The sequence below is a fragment of the Helobdella robusta genome (assembly GCF_000326865.2).
Source record: "Helobdella robusta unplaced genomic scaffold HELROscaffold_55, whole genome shotgun sequence".
NCBI lineage: Eukaryota > Metazoa > Annelida > Clitellata > Rhynchobdellida > Glossiphoniidae > Helobdella > Helobdella robusta.
Genome location: NW_008705295.1, coordinates 859,211 through 877,820, shown reverse-complemented (window position 1 = coordinate 877,820; position 18,610 = coordinate 859,211). Strand labels below are relative to the sequence as shown.

At 32.1% G+C, this 18,610-nt stretch overlaps 3 protein-coding genes across 3 annotated transcripts in view; all 3 read right to left on the bottom strand.

The window, feature by feature from the left end:
- Positions 1-5,814: 5,814 nt before the first annotated feature.
- HELRODRAFT_179625 (hypothetical protein) lies at positions 5,815-7,331 on the bottom strand (the record flags this gene model as incomplete). Its single annotated transcript, XM_009028432.1, has 5 exons — positions 5,815-5,964; positions 6,319-6,395; positions 6,528-6,589; positions 6,707-6,926; positions 6,998-7,331. The coding sequence occupies 5 exons, from the start codon at positions 7,329-7,331 to the stop codon at positions 5,815-5,817; spliced, it is 843 nt and encodes a 280-aa protein (XP_009026680.1).
- Positions 7,332-8,298: 967 nt separating this feature from the next.
- Positions 8,299-9,890, bottom strand: HELRODRAFT_179624 (hypothetical protein; the record flags this gene model as incomplete). Its single annotated transcript, XM_009028431.1, has 5 exons — positions 8,299-8,475; positions 8,676-8,900; positions 9,089-9,190; positions 9,484-9,757; positions 9,820-9,890. The coding sequence occupies 5 exons, from the start codon at positions 9,888-9,890 to the stop codon at positions 8,299-8,301; spliced, it is 849 nt and encodes a 282-aa protein (XP_009026679.1).
- A 2,377-nt stretch (positions 9,891-12,267) lies between these two features.
- Positions 12,268-18,610, bottom strand: part of HELRODRAFT_193617 (hypothetical protein) — a gene marked incomplete at its 5' end in the record, with an annotated part of 7,461 nt that continues 1,118 nt past the window's right edge. Inside the window, 17 exons of the mRNA XM_009028430.1 lie at positions 12,268-12,890; positions 13,169-13,248; positions 13,499-13,529; positions 13,807-13,882; positions 14,005-14,209; positions 14,363-14,481; positions 14,752-14,838; positions 15,307-15,373; positions 15,769-15,865; positions 16,047-16,187; positions 16,652-16,720; positions 16,858-16,977; positions 17,208-17,312; positions 17,448-17,611; positions 17,867-17,935; positions 18,057-18,196; positions 18,403-18,566. Of these exons, the coding sequence (XP_009026678.1) occupies positions 12,773-12,890; positions 13,169-13,248; positions 13,499-13,529; positions 13,807-13,882; positions 14,005-14,209; positions 14,363-14,481; positions 14,752-14,838; positions 15,307-15,373; positions 15,769-15,865; positions 16,047-16,187; positions 16,652-16,720; positions 16,858-16,977; positions 17,208-17,312; positions 17,448-17,611; positions 17,867-17,935; positions 18,057-18,196; positions 18,403-18,566 (1,852 nt within the window). The 3' untranslated portion in view covers positions 12,268-12,772. The remainder of the gene's footprint in view (positions 12,891-13,168; positions 13,249-13,498; positions 13,530-13,806; positions 13,883-14,004; positions 14,210-14,362; positions 14,482-14,751; positions 14,839-15,306; positions 15,374-15,768; positions 15,866-16,046; positions 16,188-16,651; positions 16,721-16,857; positions 16,978-17,207; positions 17,313-17,447; positions 17,612-17,866; positions 17,936-18,056; positions 18,197-18,402; positions 18,567-18,610) is intronic.

Sequence of the window (18,610 nt, the reverse complement as noted above, 5' to 3'; positions counted from 1 at the left end):
CATTTATGTTTTAATGGGTGTCGTGTTTCAGTTAGAAACATATTCAGTTTTAGATCTGATTAACAAACTAAACAGCTTCATGGCTTAAACGAAATGACATTAAATTCGCATTTAATCTGGATTTTTAAACATTAGCACAAGCTTATTTTCAAGAAATATATTTCAAATTATAAGAAGATTTCACACAACTTCCGCACAACTCCCACACAACTCCCACACAACTCCCACACAACTCCCATTCAACTCCCACACAACAACTCCCACACAACTCCCACACAACTCTCACACAACTTTCACACAATTTCCACTCATCTTCTTCTCAACTCCCACACAACTCCCACACAACTTTCACACAATTTCCACTCAACTTCTTCTCAACTCCAACACAATTTCCACACAACTTCAACACTCGTGCGTGCGGGAGAATATTCACTTCAGTCTCTGCTGCCTCCTTTATTTAAAAAGAACGCAAATGCAACGATTTACATCGATGACGAGGTTGGCTTTTGTCTGTCGAACAATTCATCAATCAAATTCTATAATTAATTACATTTAAAAACGAACTTGTAACGAGAAGCCCAATAGTATAAAAGCAAGCAATTAATACATACAGATATAGCAAAACTACAAACTAACTGAAGGTTACAATAAAGAATAAATACATACAAAAATCAAACAAACAAATATTAACATAAAAATACCAGAAAATACAACTACAATAGAAAAAGTATTGTATAAACAGACATATACAAAGCATGCGATAAATCACTTGCTTAAAATGACGATTTATGAGAATTATTACAAAAAATGAATTTATTACTTTTTTTAGTGTTTTTTTTTCAGACATACGTTCATATTAACACATATTCAACCAAAAACATAAACATGCAAATTGTAAAGCCTTCCACAGCGGAAAAAATTTCATAAATTGAACGTCTTTTGAATTTTTTGAAAGAGGTTTCTCTGCACAGGGCTTAGCTGTTTGAAGCATTTTAAATTAATGTACCACACATACACACACACACACCACACACAAACACTCACACACACACACATACACACATACATACACACAGAGAGAGACACACACAGACACACACACACACTCGTAAACGTTTCCCAGCAAATTAAATAATCATTTAGTGATTAGGTTTCTTAGAAAAAATTCTCATTTCCAAAACATTAAACATTTTACCGCCAAAGCCTTTTTCAATTTTTTAGTCCAAATTATAATCAAATAATAATTTTCAGTGATTTGTGTTGAATTATTCATATCACCATGTTAACTGTCAATGTATTAATATGTCATGATTTGTAATGATGAGTTAGTAGTTCTTTTTTGTTGTTTTTTAATACTTTTTCATTTTCGTTTCTAAGACACAAAAAAAATGATTGAAATTTATAAAAATATTGATAAGAAAGAGAAAATAAATTTAATATACGTATACAAACAAATAAACGCAAAAACGTAGGCAAGTACGCACGTAAACATACATAAACATAAACAGATATACACAAAAACATACAAACATAAACATACAAAAACATAAATATACTCAAATTAACATACAAAAACATTAATATACACACATAAACATACAAAAAAGCATACAATTATAACGCGGGCACGTTCGCTGATTAAAAATTTATGACTTTCTTTAAGCTTTCTGAATCAATTTGGCAAGCATGTGTAGTAGAAAAAAAAATGATTTCAATGTCATAATATGAATAGCGCACATTAACACACACACTACACACACACACACACAGACACACACACACGTTAAAATTTAAAATTCACACACATACACACACACTTATATACACACATACATACATACACATACACACATCCACAAAAACATAGAAATCAGAACACCAAAATGCTACAGCGTCGACACATTAACATTAACACTCACACTACACACACACACACACACACACACACACACACACACACGTCACAATTTAAAATTCACACACACGCGCGTTAAAATTTAAAATCCACACACAAACACATACACACACACAAACACATACATACACACACACACAAACACATACATACACACACACACAAACAAACAAACATAGAAATCAGAACGTCAAAATGCCATAGCGTCGACACCACACAGTCGTTTATACGAGTGTAAATTAAGCAGTCTTACCTGTCGTTCGCACACTGGCTCATAAATTCACTGCATTATTTATTGCTTCGTTTTCGCACCTTATTATCACAAAAATAGTTAATCATATTATATCCCATATTTATAATAATAATTAAGAATTTCGACAGTTAATTTATATCAATTAATTTATATATAATGGGTGATTTAAATACAAATCAACATTACAGAATCAGTGATTAAATATAAATTTCAAGAAATAACGCTACTACTGCTATTACAACTGCTACTACTACTACTACTACTACTACTACTACTACTACTACTACTACTACTACTACTACTACTACTACTACTACTACTATGCTGCTACAACTACTACTACAACTACTACTGCTGCTGCTACTACTACAACATTAACTATCACTATTGCTTATACTGTTACTATTAGTTATGCAATTACTACATGCCAAGTTGTGGCCAGGGATCTTGAAGTTATGGAGCAGTAGCTCGGAAGGTGTCTTCCTTAATTCAGTCACTTCACGTCATCTAATTAATTTAAGCGATACAGTTATATTTAACACACCTACACACACGTTCATACACACATACATATACGCACGCACGCATACACACACACTTTTCTTATATGAAAACCAAAGTAAAAAGAGAAAGAGAGAGAGAGAGAGAGAGAGAGAGAGAGAGAAAGAAAGAAAGAAAGAGAAAAACACTTCATGTATTATGAGTCTAAAATATATAAGAATAAACAAACACCTAAAAAATGTACGTATATGTACACATGCACGAATGCACAGGCACACACACACAGACGCAAACACAAACATACATATGCACCTTCACACAGACATAGACAAACGCATAGCCTACTAACATAGGCCGTGACAGAGGCGAACACGCGTCGACACTCATCGATACAGAACAAGAGCGTTGTAAACCAGATTTTTGATTGGATAATCAAAATACGAGCAATCACGTCATAAACATCGTCATCGATATCTTCATCATCATCTTCGTCATCATCACCGTCGTCATCATCACCGTCGTCATCATCACCGTCGTCATCATCACCGTCGTCATCATCTTCGTCATCATTATCGTCATCATCGTCAACATTATCCTCATTGTCGTCGTCATCATCATCATTGACTTTATCATTTTCGTCGTCATCATCTTTGTCGTCGTCGTCGTAATCTTCAAGGATGAATGAGATGCACTCTTGCCAGACTGACTCTATGGAGCCAGCAAAATTTCTTCATACGAATGAGCACTTATTACAGCGGCACAGCTTGCACGTGTGCTATTGAGTGAATGTGTCTATGTGTTTGTATGTGGCTGGTGTATGTGTGTGTGTGTCTGTGTGTGTGTGTGTCTGTGTGTGTGTGTGGTGTGCGCGTATAAAATTAATATAGCGCAATACTCGGCGGTTTTATTTATTGAGCTTTGCTCTTGCTAATGTCTTTATTAATGTTCTGCCAATCAAACTTGAGCGCTATAGGTGTTTGATAGTGATAGTGATGAAGATGATGATGGTGATAATAAAGATGATGATGAAGATGATGGTGAAAAAGAGATGATGATAATGATGAAAATGAGGATGACAACAAGACGAGGATGTGGTGAGTATAATGAAGGTGAAGATGATCTGATGAACAGAGATGGTGATAAAGATGAAAATAATGGTGGTGACAATGATAAAGCAGCTTGACTGACCTGTCGAACTAATGATTTATACCTCAATTTGTTGGTTTTTCAATTCTTAACCTTGAATGTCAAGCGGCCAAACTGCGCATAAATCAATGCTTCAAATCAATGAGTCCTGGCTAGCCAACCATATCAATCAATTTTCGACCTCTCAAACCGACGAACAAAAAACAATAGTTGTATATTATTTTACAATGAAGATTTATAACTATTATTCATTTTTCTTAATTAACATTTTAATTCCTTTAAAAATGTGATAATGTAATTTCATCATGATGATTGAAATGTGGAAAAATTGAATTAATTTCTAAAAATTTATAGACCACAAAAATTCTGGATGAAGTATATTTTAAATCAAGCTTACCGGAACAACTCCCATCCACCTATGTAAGTAAATATTACAGGCCCTACCAACATTTAACAAGAAGCGCGAACGCACGACACGTTCACGAACCGCAACTGCGCATTGAACGAACTGCATGCACCGCGAGAACAAAAAATATTTTTACTGTTCAGAAAATAAACACCCAAAAACAAAACAATGGCACGAAAACACGCTCGAGCATGCATATTGTAAACACATACAACCGTGTATAACGCACTCATACGCACTCACACACACATACACCCACACACACACACATACACCCACACACACTCACACGCACACACACGCACACGCACTCATACACATACACACAAAATGTGGCGTGCACTGTGCATGAAAGGTTTATAGATTTTCGTTATCAATATCATGTACCAGGCAATATTTGGCATTCAACCAAAAACTTCTTCCTGCTTTCCTGTTGTGTTCATTTTTTCCTGGATTTTTTTTATATCAATGTATAGTGCCTAATGTACATTGTGCCTTGTTTTGGTTTTATTCTAGTCTTGTTACAAGGGGAATGTTTTACATTTGCATGCTTCGGCTAGGACGACAATGGATATGTTGAAATTTTTTCATAATGATAGACAGATGTTTGTTTAGCAAATAATTTCAAAGCTCTCCTGATTACAATTGACGGCAAATCTGCGATCATCTGACACTCAAAAAATTATTATCATTATACGCACGGAGTTTAGGAATCGAACTATAGCACTTGCACTTCGAAGTTGTGACGAACGCATCTGCCTTATTAAATAATCATCCAAAATCGAAATCGCAATGAAATCAAATTGAGAATTTTTTAACTTTTTGAAAAAGTTTTTTATTCATTTCATGATAATATTTTTTTCAATAAGATACTGTTTGATACTATACTATCAAATAACCAGCCAATCAACAAATGAATCAATCAACCGCTGAATTCAATAATCTGTCAGAACAATCAACTAATCAATCATTTAACTATCCAATAAACCAATCAGCTAAACAACTAATGAACCTTGAATTATGTATTTTGAAATTATTTTTGTCAATCTCAATGAAAATATTGCAATTTCGCAAGCTAACCTATGGCTCTATTAAGCGGTAGGTTAGCCAACCCGTTTTCGAAACAAAAGGCAATATTTTCATTTAAATTGACAAAAATGATTTCAAATTACATAATTCGATTTAATTACCATATTTTCAACATATAGAGTAGAGTTTATATTTAGTATTAGTTGTTTGTTGAAATCCATGCAATTTCGTAAGCCAACCAATGGCTTCAATAAGTGGTAAGCCACTGTGTTTTTGAAACAGAAGGCAATAATTTTATTTAAATTGAAAAAAATAATTTCAAATTACATAATTCGATTTAATTACAATGTTTTAAACATATTAAGCCAAATAAATAATTAGTAGTAGTTGTTTGTCGAAACCCTTGTAATTTCGTAAATAAGCCAATAACCCAAGAAAATCATAGACTAACCCTTTAAAAAAGACATCATGTGTATTATATTATTATTAAATCATTGTTAACATATTACTATACATTACACCAATAATTACAAAAAATTATTAATAATTATAATTAAAAAATAATTATTTATTTTTCTTAAAAGAATTATTCCGGTCTATTTTCTGATGAAATTTTTTACTCTTGGAATTTCTATTCACAAGTTTATTTTTCGTGCTCGAGCCGACATCTGCCGTAGCACTACCTCTATATCTCTTTCTCCTCAGTCTGTAGGACTGAAAGTTAAGAAAAAATATCACCATTAATAAATAAATAAATAGCATACTCATGTCATCATCTTCATCGATATCACATAATTAAATTAGTATAATTGTTACTAGTATAACTGGCATAAGCACTTAAATTGCGATTGTCGTCAATCTCTCTGATAATGCTGTATAATAAAATGTCCTCATCATTGATTAGTTTCATAAAAAAAAGTTATAGATTTTTGAAAAGTTTACAAAAAAGTCACTAAAATCAATCAATCTTCGTTTTGCGTCCAGAGACCCGGTTTCCCGAGGTAGGACGTAAAAAAGTCACTAAAATAATTAAAAAAAATAATTAATGAGAAATTTTTTGGCACTTACGTCAACGAAGTACTGTCTTGATTTAGACCAGGCCTCTCTTAGTGATTCCATGTTTTGGGTTCTGTGAAAATCACTACCTAAAGAATAAATAAAAAATAAATTAAAGAAAGAAAATTGAATTAAATATCTTTGATTGAATACTATTAAATTATTTTAATAGTAAAATTTAACGTCACATAATTCAAAATTTAATTTTGAACGAAATTTACCATTTGAAATCAACTCATTCTCATCAAAGAAAAAGTTATTGGAGGTTGTTTGTTTTGATTGCCTGGGAAATTTAACAAAAAAAAGGTGAGATACTTTTAAAAAAAAATTTGAAATAAGTTAATTTTTATTATGAAAAAAGAAAAACACAAATATTACCGAACAAAAAATAAAAACCAACTTTTTCTCCGCAACCTTTTTAACAATTTCCTTTTTCTCAACCTCTTTCTGGCTTTCAATTTTTAAAGTTTTTGTCCTACTGGAAATCCTGCCAAGACTTTCATCACCACCACTTCCGTCATCACCACCACATCCGTCATCATCACCGCCACTTTCGTTATCATCTTCATCGTCATCTTTATCCCATTCGAACATCGTCATCATTAATTTCGACTTTTTAACTGAAAAAAAATGGAAAATTATCTCAAAAAAAAAAACTCAATGAAAAAAAAATTGAAAAGAAAAAACATACCTAATGGTTGGATTGCTTTACTCATCTCGTCATCACCTTCCTCCAATCTCCTCTTCATACAACTGCCATCTCTCTTCTCATCATCAGCGTCCTCATCATTCTCCTCCTCATCATCATCGCCATCATCGTCGCCAAACAGAGATGACAGTTTGAAAGGTTTGTCCCCTTTAAATGCATCTCTCAATGATGATGATATCTCTGCATACCTCTCTCTACTCACTTCTTTCACGTCGTCACTTTTAACATTATCATCGTCGTCATCATCGTCGTCATCATCAGCATCAGTGTTATTTTTATTATCGTCCCCATTTTTCTTATCATTTTTCTCGTCCATGGTGGGTCTTTTCTCTTTTTTTTCCTTCACTAGCTTTCTTCTTTTCGTTTTGCTAATTAAATACAAAACTAGAAAAATTAACCTCAAGAATAGTGAAAGAAATAATAAAAATAATGATATTAATGATAAAAAAAATAATAGTGACAAAGTCATCTAACCATGATTCATCATCGCCAGTGTCATCATTTTTTGACTTTAGTTCAAATCTTTCATGCCCTGGCATCGATGGGTCGTACCTCAGCTCTTCAAGATCACTACAAAATTAAAAATCAACAAACCAATCGTTTCAACCGATTAACCAACCAATCGTTTCAATCAATCAGTCAACCAACCAACCAATCATCAATCATTTTTTAGCAAATCAACAAATCAGTCATTGATTTTATTTTAATGTGAAAAACTTAATCAATAATTAAACAATCATATAATCAATCAATCAACAAACTTAATCAATAATTAAACAATCATATAATCAATCAATCAATCAATCAATCAATCAATCAATCAATCAATAAGTTAATTAATCAATTAATCAATCAATCAACAAAACTTACACAAAAGCTTGAAACTTCCTCTTACCAGGTTGAACTTTAACAACTGACTGCATGATCTGTATTGATCTCTTTCTCTCAGCTTCCAAATCCTCTAGAATAAAAATATTATTAATTTATTATAGAAAATAATTTCATCTGAGTTAGGAGTTTCATGTATCTATTTAAAACTCTCTGATTCACAACATGAAAGAACGTGTTTGATTGTCTGTGGTTCATCAGAGCTGCAGAGTTTGCAGTCATATGAGGCCCTTGTAGAATGGCTTGTTCAGCAAATTTGAAGATAGATTCAGGTAGATATTCCATCAGATAATAGTCGAATAATAATTATTATTATTACATTATTGTTATATTATCATTACAATTATTTAATTTCAATCGAAGTTTAATATTCAGGAAAAAAAAAGAAAACTGATTCAGCCGTCACCTTCATCATTGTCTAGTTTCATCTTTTTAGGTTTGCTGTGATTGGCTGAATCGTCGTCGTCGTCATCGTCGTCGTCATAAGTGCTGTCACCCGATTGGTCATTAGATGCAAACTTCTCATCCAATCGAAATCTTGAGTCCTTTATTTTCATCTGCAGTCTGAATAGCTGAAAGAAAGTTTAAAAAATTATAACATTTCTCAAAGAATGAAAGATTATTAATGACAATTATCTAATTATCTAATAATTACATCAAATAATTTAAACCAATTAAATAAACAAATTTAAATAATAAATACCATTTAAGGTACCAATATAAACATCAGCAATGTCAAAACTAAATTTTAAAAAGATTCATTTTTACCAACTTTCTCTCCTTTTTTGCCTTCAAAATGACTTTTCTCATCAAATCTTTTCTTAACATCATCTTCCTCTTCATCACCATCATCGAATAATGATAACTTCTTTTTGTTTTTATCATCTTTATCATCATTAACATCATCATTGCTATCGTCGTCGTCGTCATCGCTGCTGCTGCTACTATTTTCAGAGTCTGACTTGAAAATAACTTTCTTATTGATGGTTTCAGCATGCTGGGAATGTTAAACATGTATGAGTGAGTGAGCGAATGAGTAAGTGTGAGTGAATGAGTGAGCGAATGAGTGAGTGTGAAAGAGAGAGAAAGCAAAAGAGAGAGAGAGAGAAAGCAAGAGCGAATGAAAAAAAAAATTGAAAAATTGCAGCTATAACAGCATTATTACATTATTATTATAAAACTCACAAGTGATTTTCTAATAAGATCAACTTGTTGACTGTGCCCTTCATCTCGAACACGCAAACTCTGCAGGCGTTTCAAGTCAGAGGCTTCTTGCTTCGTTAGGGCCTTTATAAAAAGAATTATTATTTATATTATCTTTATTTTAATTACAATTGTTATTGTTATTATTGTTATTATTATTGCCATTGATGATATGAAAAAATTTGAAAATTACACACGAAATTAAAGTAAATTATTTAAAATTTAAATGAATTGTAATAATTTTTATAATGGGTGACCACACAGGGCGAGTGAGTGATTAATTGATTAAATGAAAGAGAAAGAGAGACAGACAGAGAGAGAAAGAGAGAGAGAGAGAGAATTAAAAAAAATTGAAAGATAGCAACTATAACAACAACCTTGTTTGATGTCTTATTCATATCATTGTTAATGGTTGTGTAAAGTCTTTCTGTATCGTTGAGATACAAATTCTTCTTTTCAGAAATCTCATTTTTTGGTGGTTTTTCTTTTTTTGTTTTGATTTGTTCAGATGTTGTTTTCACTAATTTGCTTGTCAAGTTGTCTACCGAAGTTAGGGATGACTTATCGGCTGTAGAAATGGGTGGGGATTGGACAGTGGGGGTCCATTCTTCAACAATTTGGGATGTTGTGGCCTGCCTCTCTCGGGCTAGTCTAGAAAAATTTGTTAGATAATGCACCAAATATACAACCAATTAAGTAACTAATTAACAAACCTATCTAAGAAGCTTTCTTTAGCTATTTGTAGCTTAACTGTTTTTCCATTCCATTGAGTACCATTGTACATTTTGATACCTAGCGATAAAATTGAAATAATCAAAAGTTTAAAAAAATTTTTTTTTATACTTTTTTAATGTGATTATTAAGGATTGAAAGGAATGAATAGGTTGTTAATTGCAACTGGCAATTTGAATTAGTAATTAGGATGGATGAATTAGGCAAATTAAAAAGTTTTACATTTGTGGATATTTGTTGGGGATGTCTTCATATCCAAGAAGGCAAAGACATTGTATGTGTCATCTGGAAACATGGACCAAGCAAAATTAAATAAATTAATACATTTGGAAATTTATTATATTATTATCATCATTATAGGTTCTATTCTATATCAATAACATTTTTTCTAATTTTGAATTTTACTTTAAAAATTAAAAAATGAATTAATAATCAAAAATTGAAGATTGTGGAGAAACAAGCCGTTACTGTTTTTCTTTTTATGAATACCGATAGATTCGACGATTCCGAACTTGTCAAATTTTTTTCTCAGCATTTCCTGGGTGACGTCATCTGACAAACCCCCAACGTACAGACGCTTGTTTTCCGTGTAATCAGCGGAGGAATTAGGGTTTTTCATTTTGAATGAAATTTTCTTTAAAAAAATAACGTAAAATGCTGGAAAAATAGTTATTAAAATCCGATTTTAAATTTTATAAAATTTCCTCGTATGATCGGTATCTAATCACAGTTTGTACCATATTATAAGCTACAAGTTACTCCACTATTATCGCTCTAGCGTGTTTACAAAAGACCAAAGTAAAGATATTTTCAAACGCTACCAACAAGTACAGTATAATACTATATATATAATATATATATATAGTATTATACTGAGTATATAAGTCAATCAATCAATCAATCAATCAATTAGCTTATAAAGCGCTATTTCCGCGATGTTCAACAGCGCTCCTCAATGAATTTTGAAAACAGATGGGTCTTGAGATCCGCTCTGAACTTCGCAAGTGATGGAGAAATAGTTAGAGAAGTAGTTAGAGAGTTCCAGAGAAAAGGACCAGAAAAAGCAAAAGCAGATTTGGCAAAAGAGTGTTTAACACGAGTTAAGAAAAAGCGAGAAAAAGAAGACGATCGTAAACCGGGGCGTTTAGGTTCAATTAATATATCTGATAAGTACTTAGGAAATAATTTAGATTGAGACTTATACATGAACGTGCAAATTTTAAAAATTATTCTATATTTTATAGGTAGCCAGTGCAAGAGAACAAGATATGGAGATATATGAGAAAAGAAAGGGAAAAAGAAAGTAATAATATATATATATATATATGAGTACAGTTAAGTACGTAGGAGTGTTTGAGAAGACACGCAAAATGTGACAAGTTCGCAGATTCATAATTATATTTAGTAACATCGCATATGTCAAATTAACTGCTGTTTTATACAGTTTCTCTGACTAAACTCAACACAAATTGAACGTACAATTTCCCTCAATAACCCTTAACTTAAGTTTTAATTTTGTTGCTGTTTTGCCATGTTTTTTGTTGTCTTACATACTAACTGTGCCTACCTATATGTAACAGGAGTGCACAAGTGTCTTTCGTATTATATTAGAAGTATTCTGTAACCATCCCTAGACAGCTAATTCCTAGATAGCAATCCCTTTTTTTACACCTTGATCTTACGAACTTTTTGTACTGCAAGCATGCTTTTGCTCTTTCTATATCTGTTTATTCGAAAAAATTCATCATCTTTTTTTATCTCTTATGAATTTATTAACTTTAAAGCGAATCTGAAGGCCTAGCTTTTTTCCTGGCGAACACAGTGGAAAGAACGTATAATATGTCTTCGACTGGAGGATTTATTAGTCTGCATATCCCATAAAGAAAAGAACAATCGAGTAAATTAATTCGTTTTATTGACAGATATCACACTCGTACTAACATGATATACACACAACGCGTACGCATTCGATATAATGATAACAACGACTTTAAAATCAAGTTTATCTTTTAATCCTCAACAATCATGATGAATGTAAAAAATAAATTCAAAAAAGTGAAATCTTTCTTAAAACGAGAACCATAAAATTGCATCTTCCTGATCTGTAGCGAATACAAAACCTGCATCTTAACATTGAAAATTTGAACACCATAAAAAACTGAAGATTGTAAGAAAACGCACAAAGCCATTAAATTAGATTCGTTTTTAATAACCTATGGTGGACAAACTGGACAGTGGACATACATACACATAGAGATCACGCAAGAAACATTTTCATACTTTAATCAATTAATTACTTTAATTAATTAAACTAGACGTAATAAAACGATAATGGCGACGACGACGACGATGATGATTAATGAAAACAAACGAAACTGAATTTGAACGACGATTTCAAGCCAGCATTCGCACCTACATGTTAAAGATATAAATCAAAAATGACCTAACAAATAAAAAAAGCGGTAGCTTTACTAAAAACAATAAGAATAAAACTAACAATAATAAATGTAATAATAGGAATAATAATAACAAAAATAATACCAAAAACGACAGAGATGAAATAACATTTCATCCATACACTATCAACAAAGCGAAACATTGATCATAGAATAAAAAATAATAATAAAAATAACAATAATAATAATAAACGTTATCAATAATATAATTATTATTATTTATTTATTGTTTCTATTTCATGTTTATTTTATTTCACATGAGTGAATTACTTTAAATAGCATCATCGTCGTCTATGTACATTAATCAACTACATGAGGTTGTTGATACTAAACGAGCATCTCATGTCCATGTACGTGCACAATAATAGCGCACAGAATTTAACAGTAACAATAATACAAATTTAAAAATAAAAAAAACATAATCAAAATAAATAATAATAATTATTAAAAATTTTAATTGTAAAATTCAACTAAATAATTATCTATGTAAATAATAAGAGACCAATGACTCGGGACTCGGATCTTGCCCTTGAAATCTACGGAAAACTTCGGATGATGGCAAGCCGCCTCCCATAGACAGAAAAGTGTTTCGATATCTATGGTATAATTTAGGATAATTGATGATTAAATGTACTTTCATATCTGCGGTACGGTTTGGGATAACTAATTATTACATTTTTACTAACTATGTTGGTTAGTATTGTAAATTTTTTAAGAAAAACATTTTTAAATAAACGTAAAAACCTAATCGCCAATGAATAAATGGATAAAAAAATTAATGAATAAAAGAATGAACGCGTCAATCAACCAGCCAGTCAATCAATCATATCAATCAACCAACTAAAACAACCAAACAACTAAGCAGCAAACGTACCTGGTTCCCACTTCAATCATCTTGTGGGTTCCCTCCCTACTAGCATTCCTGAACGTCTTGAATATGTCACAAGCCAACATCTATTGTTGAGGTTGAAAAATGTTAAAAATTGAGTGATTGAATCACTCAATCAAACAAACATTCGCTCAGTCAATGAACAAGCTAACCAAGGAACACAATCAACCAATCAATCAATCAAACTGACCAACCCACCTCTGACCACTTGTGACTAAAATAGGCAGCGGGATAGAGTCCAGAGAAGATTGGCGTTAGTGAGCATGGATGGTAGTCTTCATCATTCAGTGGTAGTGGCACGAAATCGCCCCATACCTTCTGCATCACCGGGTGCCATCTGTCTTTGCTGATCGTGGAAGATGATAATGAAGATAATGACGGTATAGATGATGAAGACGGTAAGGATGGTAAAGATGATGAGGTGGAAAAAAGTTATGAAAAAAAATGATCCTCCTACTGCTACTACCGATGAAGATGATGTGTACACTCTTCAACAAGATGTTTGAAGAGAAGCATGTATATAATTAACAATAAAAAAAAACAGTTTTTATACAAATAATTATTCTTTCATAATATTTGTAAATGAAAATTTCGAAAAAGTAATTTATTTTTCTTTGACCGACTTGATATAGAGTTCAAGGTCAAAGGCGCTTGTGTAAAGGTTCATCATGTTGTCAAATGATGATAGGTGATGGCGACCTGATTATGATGATGAGGATGACGACGATGTGAGTGAGGTGGTAATAATGATTTTTGGATGAATATAAGCCACATGAGCCACAAAAATAACACCAAAAAACACAAACCCCAACTTGACTAACGTTTCATAATGGAATCGACAACATCATCGGGTAGTGACTTTCCAGTTTCATAATGTCGACTCATCGATCTCAGCGTCTGCCTGGTGTTCAGGATCATCTTCATTAGATTGGCACACGTGGCCAGTGCATCCCACTCAATATTCCTCTGCCCTGATATCTCGCCATATGGTGTCGTCGTAGCCAACTGCTGTAAACCATGCCCAAACTAAGGTCAAGGAGAAAGGGTTGTTCAAGTGTGAAAGTTCTTAAAGCTAGGCTAATGTACATCTCTGATCGATTGTAATGATTACAACAACGAAGATAATTATAAATAGTTATATAAAAAAAAAGAAATTAATTATGAGAAAGATTGACAGACTTGAAAAAATATTTGCTGTAGTTGTTCATATGTGACCAAGCAAGGCTTCCCTTGTTCTGGTCTGTCCAAGTTGAGGCAGAAGTAACTGAATGGAAATAGATTCAGAAACTGGCTTCTCTCTAGAAACAGGATGGAAAGTGATGTACTGATTAAACAAGTAAATGAATGAATGAACAAATGGCGGAAGGATTGAAAAATACATGAACGAATAAATGAATGACTAAATGAACGAATGAACATAAGAGGCAGCGTAAAAATATTTAACAGAACCATTTGAAACGCAGTCACAATACTGCTAGCAGGAGAGCACAAAAATGACAAATATTAATACATAACACCAGCAGGCAGCAACACCACCACACACAACTAACATCCGAACAATCAACTACCTCTTCCAGACTCCATCCAGACCCCACCCATCTTCTCACTGGGTCGAGTGAAGGCGTCCAAATAAAATGCTCCTAACTCTTTCCCAGCTGTTCCATGGAAAGAAAAAACATTTTGATTTATATAGCGCAAAAACATTGTGATTTATATAGCGCAAAAACATTGTGATTCATATAGCAAAAAAACATTGTGATTTATATAGCGCAAACGCAACAGAAACACGTAAACAACACATCTGACATCTCTATTGAAAGGCAGGAAACTTATTTGAATTCAGACAATGTATACTAGTAACTACTACTCTATCTCTCATTACAATTCATCCACTGAACTATATCCTTGTTAATGTCTTGAAAAATTAATGTCATATTAGCACTAGTAACAATTTTAATGTGTAGCTACATTGTGAAATTAAACTGCTAATTTTAATTAATCTATCAACAATTTTTGCAATAATCGAACGATGGAAGTACATTCTGGTTGCAGAAAACATGATTATAGGATCTCATCTGAATATAAATTTTGGTTTATAGCCCCAAACTATTGCCCAAACGTACATTCATTGTCATAGAGTCTGTAGAATTTAACATCTTCATGCCAAGTCTCAACAGTACCAGTGCAATCCTAATTAACATTAATCAATAAATCATTAAGATAGTTAATTCATTTACTCATTAACATAATAATATAATAAATAAATATATAAATAATATAATTGATTCATCAAAAGTTCATCTAAGTTAAATAAAATAATTAAAATAAATATCTAAGATAAGTAAATAAACAATGTAATTTGTAACAAAATTTATTTAACACAATTAAAACTGAATGGGTTTTGTAAACAGCTTGATCCAAAAAATTATCATTAAAAATAAATGGGCTTAAACAATGACAACAAGTAATATAACAATAATAATAACAATAATAATAATAATAAATATAATTAATAAGAATAATAAAAATAAGCTGACACACACACACACAAAAAAAAAGGAAAATAATCTGCAAACACAACTCACAATGAATTGAATTCCAAATAGGACCTTACAGAAGCCAAAGAGGTACTCAAAGACTCTTTTTAATGGAAAATAATCCTTCAAGCCATCAGTGTTTACTCTATGATGGAAAAAAAACTTAGTGTGTGTGCGTGCGCGCTATATATGTATGATATAAATTATATAAGCTTATATGTTTTGTATGCATGCTTTGTATAATTTACAATGAAAAAATGTAACCAGAGTAAGTATAATTACATTTCACCTTGTAATAATAATAATAATAATAATAACAAACATACGGATACATATGATCCAGCTGCCTCCTTCGCCAGTAAGGAACGTCCCACATTTCGAGTTTGAATGGAAAGCCTTCGCTGTTCGCAAATTCCTGTAGTTGTGTTACTTCGTCCTCTGCTATTGGTTGAAACCTCTGCTTCAGGCTGGTTCGCAATTGGTCGGTTGATTTGATTGGTTGGAGAATTTATTTGATTTGATTGGCCAGTTGATATGAATAATGTAAGTATAAAATAATTTATGCTATTAATTGATAAAATTAAAAATTTAATAATAAAAAAGATATTGCCAAATGTTCATCAATCAATCAAAAAAACTACCCAACCAGCCAGCAATCAACCAGTCAACCAATTGACCAACCAACCTGTCAATCAGGGAAACAACGACATCAACAGAGCCAGCCATCTTTGTCTCCATGGACATATCAGCATAAGTTGCATAATTCAAAAACTTTGCAATATCACTTCTATAAACATGTGATCATAATAAACTATTTAAGATTTCAAAATCTAACTGAATGAATGAATGAATGAATTGATAAATGAATAAATGACTGAGAGGATGAATGAATGTATGAATGTATAAATGAATTGATAAACTAACGACTAACCTTAATAGTCTAATTTCCTCAATGATAATATGGTTAGACAAGTTTTTGTCATCATGGTTCCTGCTGGCTCTATGTTGGAAAAAAATCAGCATATAATAAATGAAATATGCTAACTATTCAAACTAACATTAAGTTAATTATCCATGCAACATTTTAATAAATTATGTTAATTATCCGGACAGAGCAAATGTGAATGTGAAGGCCACCTGTTATTGTAAGCATTCCAGAGGTTCCATCGAGTCATTCGATCACCGCAGTAACTCATCATTGTGTTGTAGATGGTCTGGTTCAACGTCACCCTCCATGGTCCCCTGGTCGGATCCAATCTGATAAGAAGGATGATGATGATGATGATGGAGAAGATGAAAATGATGAGGATGAAGATGATGAGAGTGATGAAAAAGATGATGATGTAAATGATAAATATGATGGTGATAATGATGGAAAGAGAGATGATGATGTGGATGAGGAAGAAAATGATGATGATGATGAAAAATATTGCAATGGTGATAAATACTTGTTTGTTTATGCACACAAAAACCATAGAGACACCTACTTATTTGTTGATATATGTGAGAGAAATGATTTTGGAAGTTCAGACACAATAGAGAAATCTTCAATGTCATGATAGAACATGTTAGTGCACATCATCACCCTGTTTCTGTTGTTGTTATGACGTCATCATAATGTCATAATGACGTCATCATGGTGTCATAATGTTGCTGGTGTTGGTGAATACTTTATATTGCTAAGAACTCTTCCACAAAATATCAAAATGATGGAAACGAATATTCACCTGAAATGATTTTTAAGCTCAGCCAACTTGATGAGGTGATTGATGAATTTTTTCTTTTCATCACCAGTGAGTTCAATACCATTGAGGCGAGATTGCAGTAGGTACATGTCGACCAGACGACGTTGGTGCACGTCCAGACTCAATCGATGGCCAGCATTTAGTTCCTTTGCAGTGATTGGTTGGTTAGTTTATTCTATTAAAACTTTTTTATTAGCTAGTTGGTGATTGGCTAAAGGAATGATTAGTTTGAATGTTGACCTTTTGCTTAAATTTTCAAATAATTACAGGTCAATCATTACTTAATTTAAATTAACTGTTTGATTGATTGATTAGAGAATAAATGAACCAGTAATGAACAGACTAGAAAATGAATTGATTGAGAAATGAAAGAATTAGAAATAAAAGTTAGTGCATGCAACCTTTATGGATAGGTACAAATCTGGACTCAACCACCTTTGATTCTTTGCATTTTCTATTTGATAGTGAATCTTGAAAGCATATTTATAATGCAGGTTTATATTGAAAAAAATCAATTATTACGTCAGAGAAAGATCATTGTAGATAGAAACCATAATATTAGACCATGGTCTGAATGATTAGTCATCTAACCCTTTTAAAAGCATCTCTGTAACTTGTGTTGCTCTGGACATAGCTCAGGTGCTTGGTAGTTCTCCAGGCATAATTCAATGGAATGACTTGCTCTTCCAATGGATGGAATATTTTTTCAAATGTTAACAAATGTCTGTTCTCTGTTTCAGTGAAATTTTGTTTTTAGACTGAAAAAATTAATACATTAAAAACAAATTTATTCATTTAAATATTAAAAATAAACAAAAAATATTAATTTAAAAAATGTTATAAATTAAAAACATAAATAATTAAAATGAAATGACCCTGAAATGTCAACAATATAGAAACAAGTATAGTCAGAAATAAAAATTTTCAGCCACATTACGTTTAATGGTATCAAGAAAGTTCCCAATCTCTACATCAAATTCAATGGACCTTTTGGCACAGCCTGTAACGCACTTGTCCGGCGTTATCTCACTGAATTTTGGAAACTCATTGACTCTCAAGATGGGATTTGTCTCTTTTGTGTCAGGAGGTATCTCTGGTAATCTGGTAAAAAAAAGTAATTATCAATGTCAATCTTAATTCTTTTA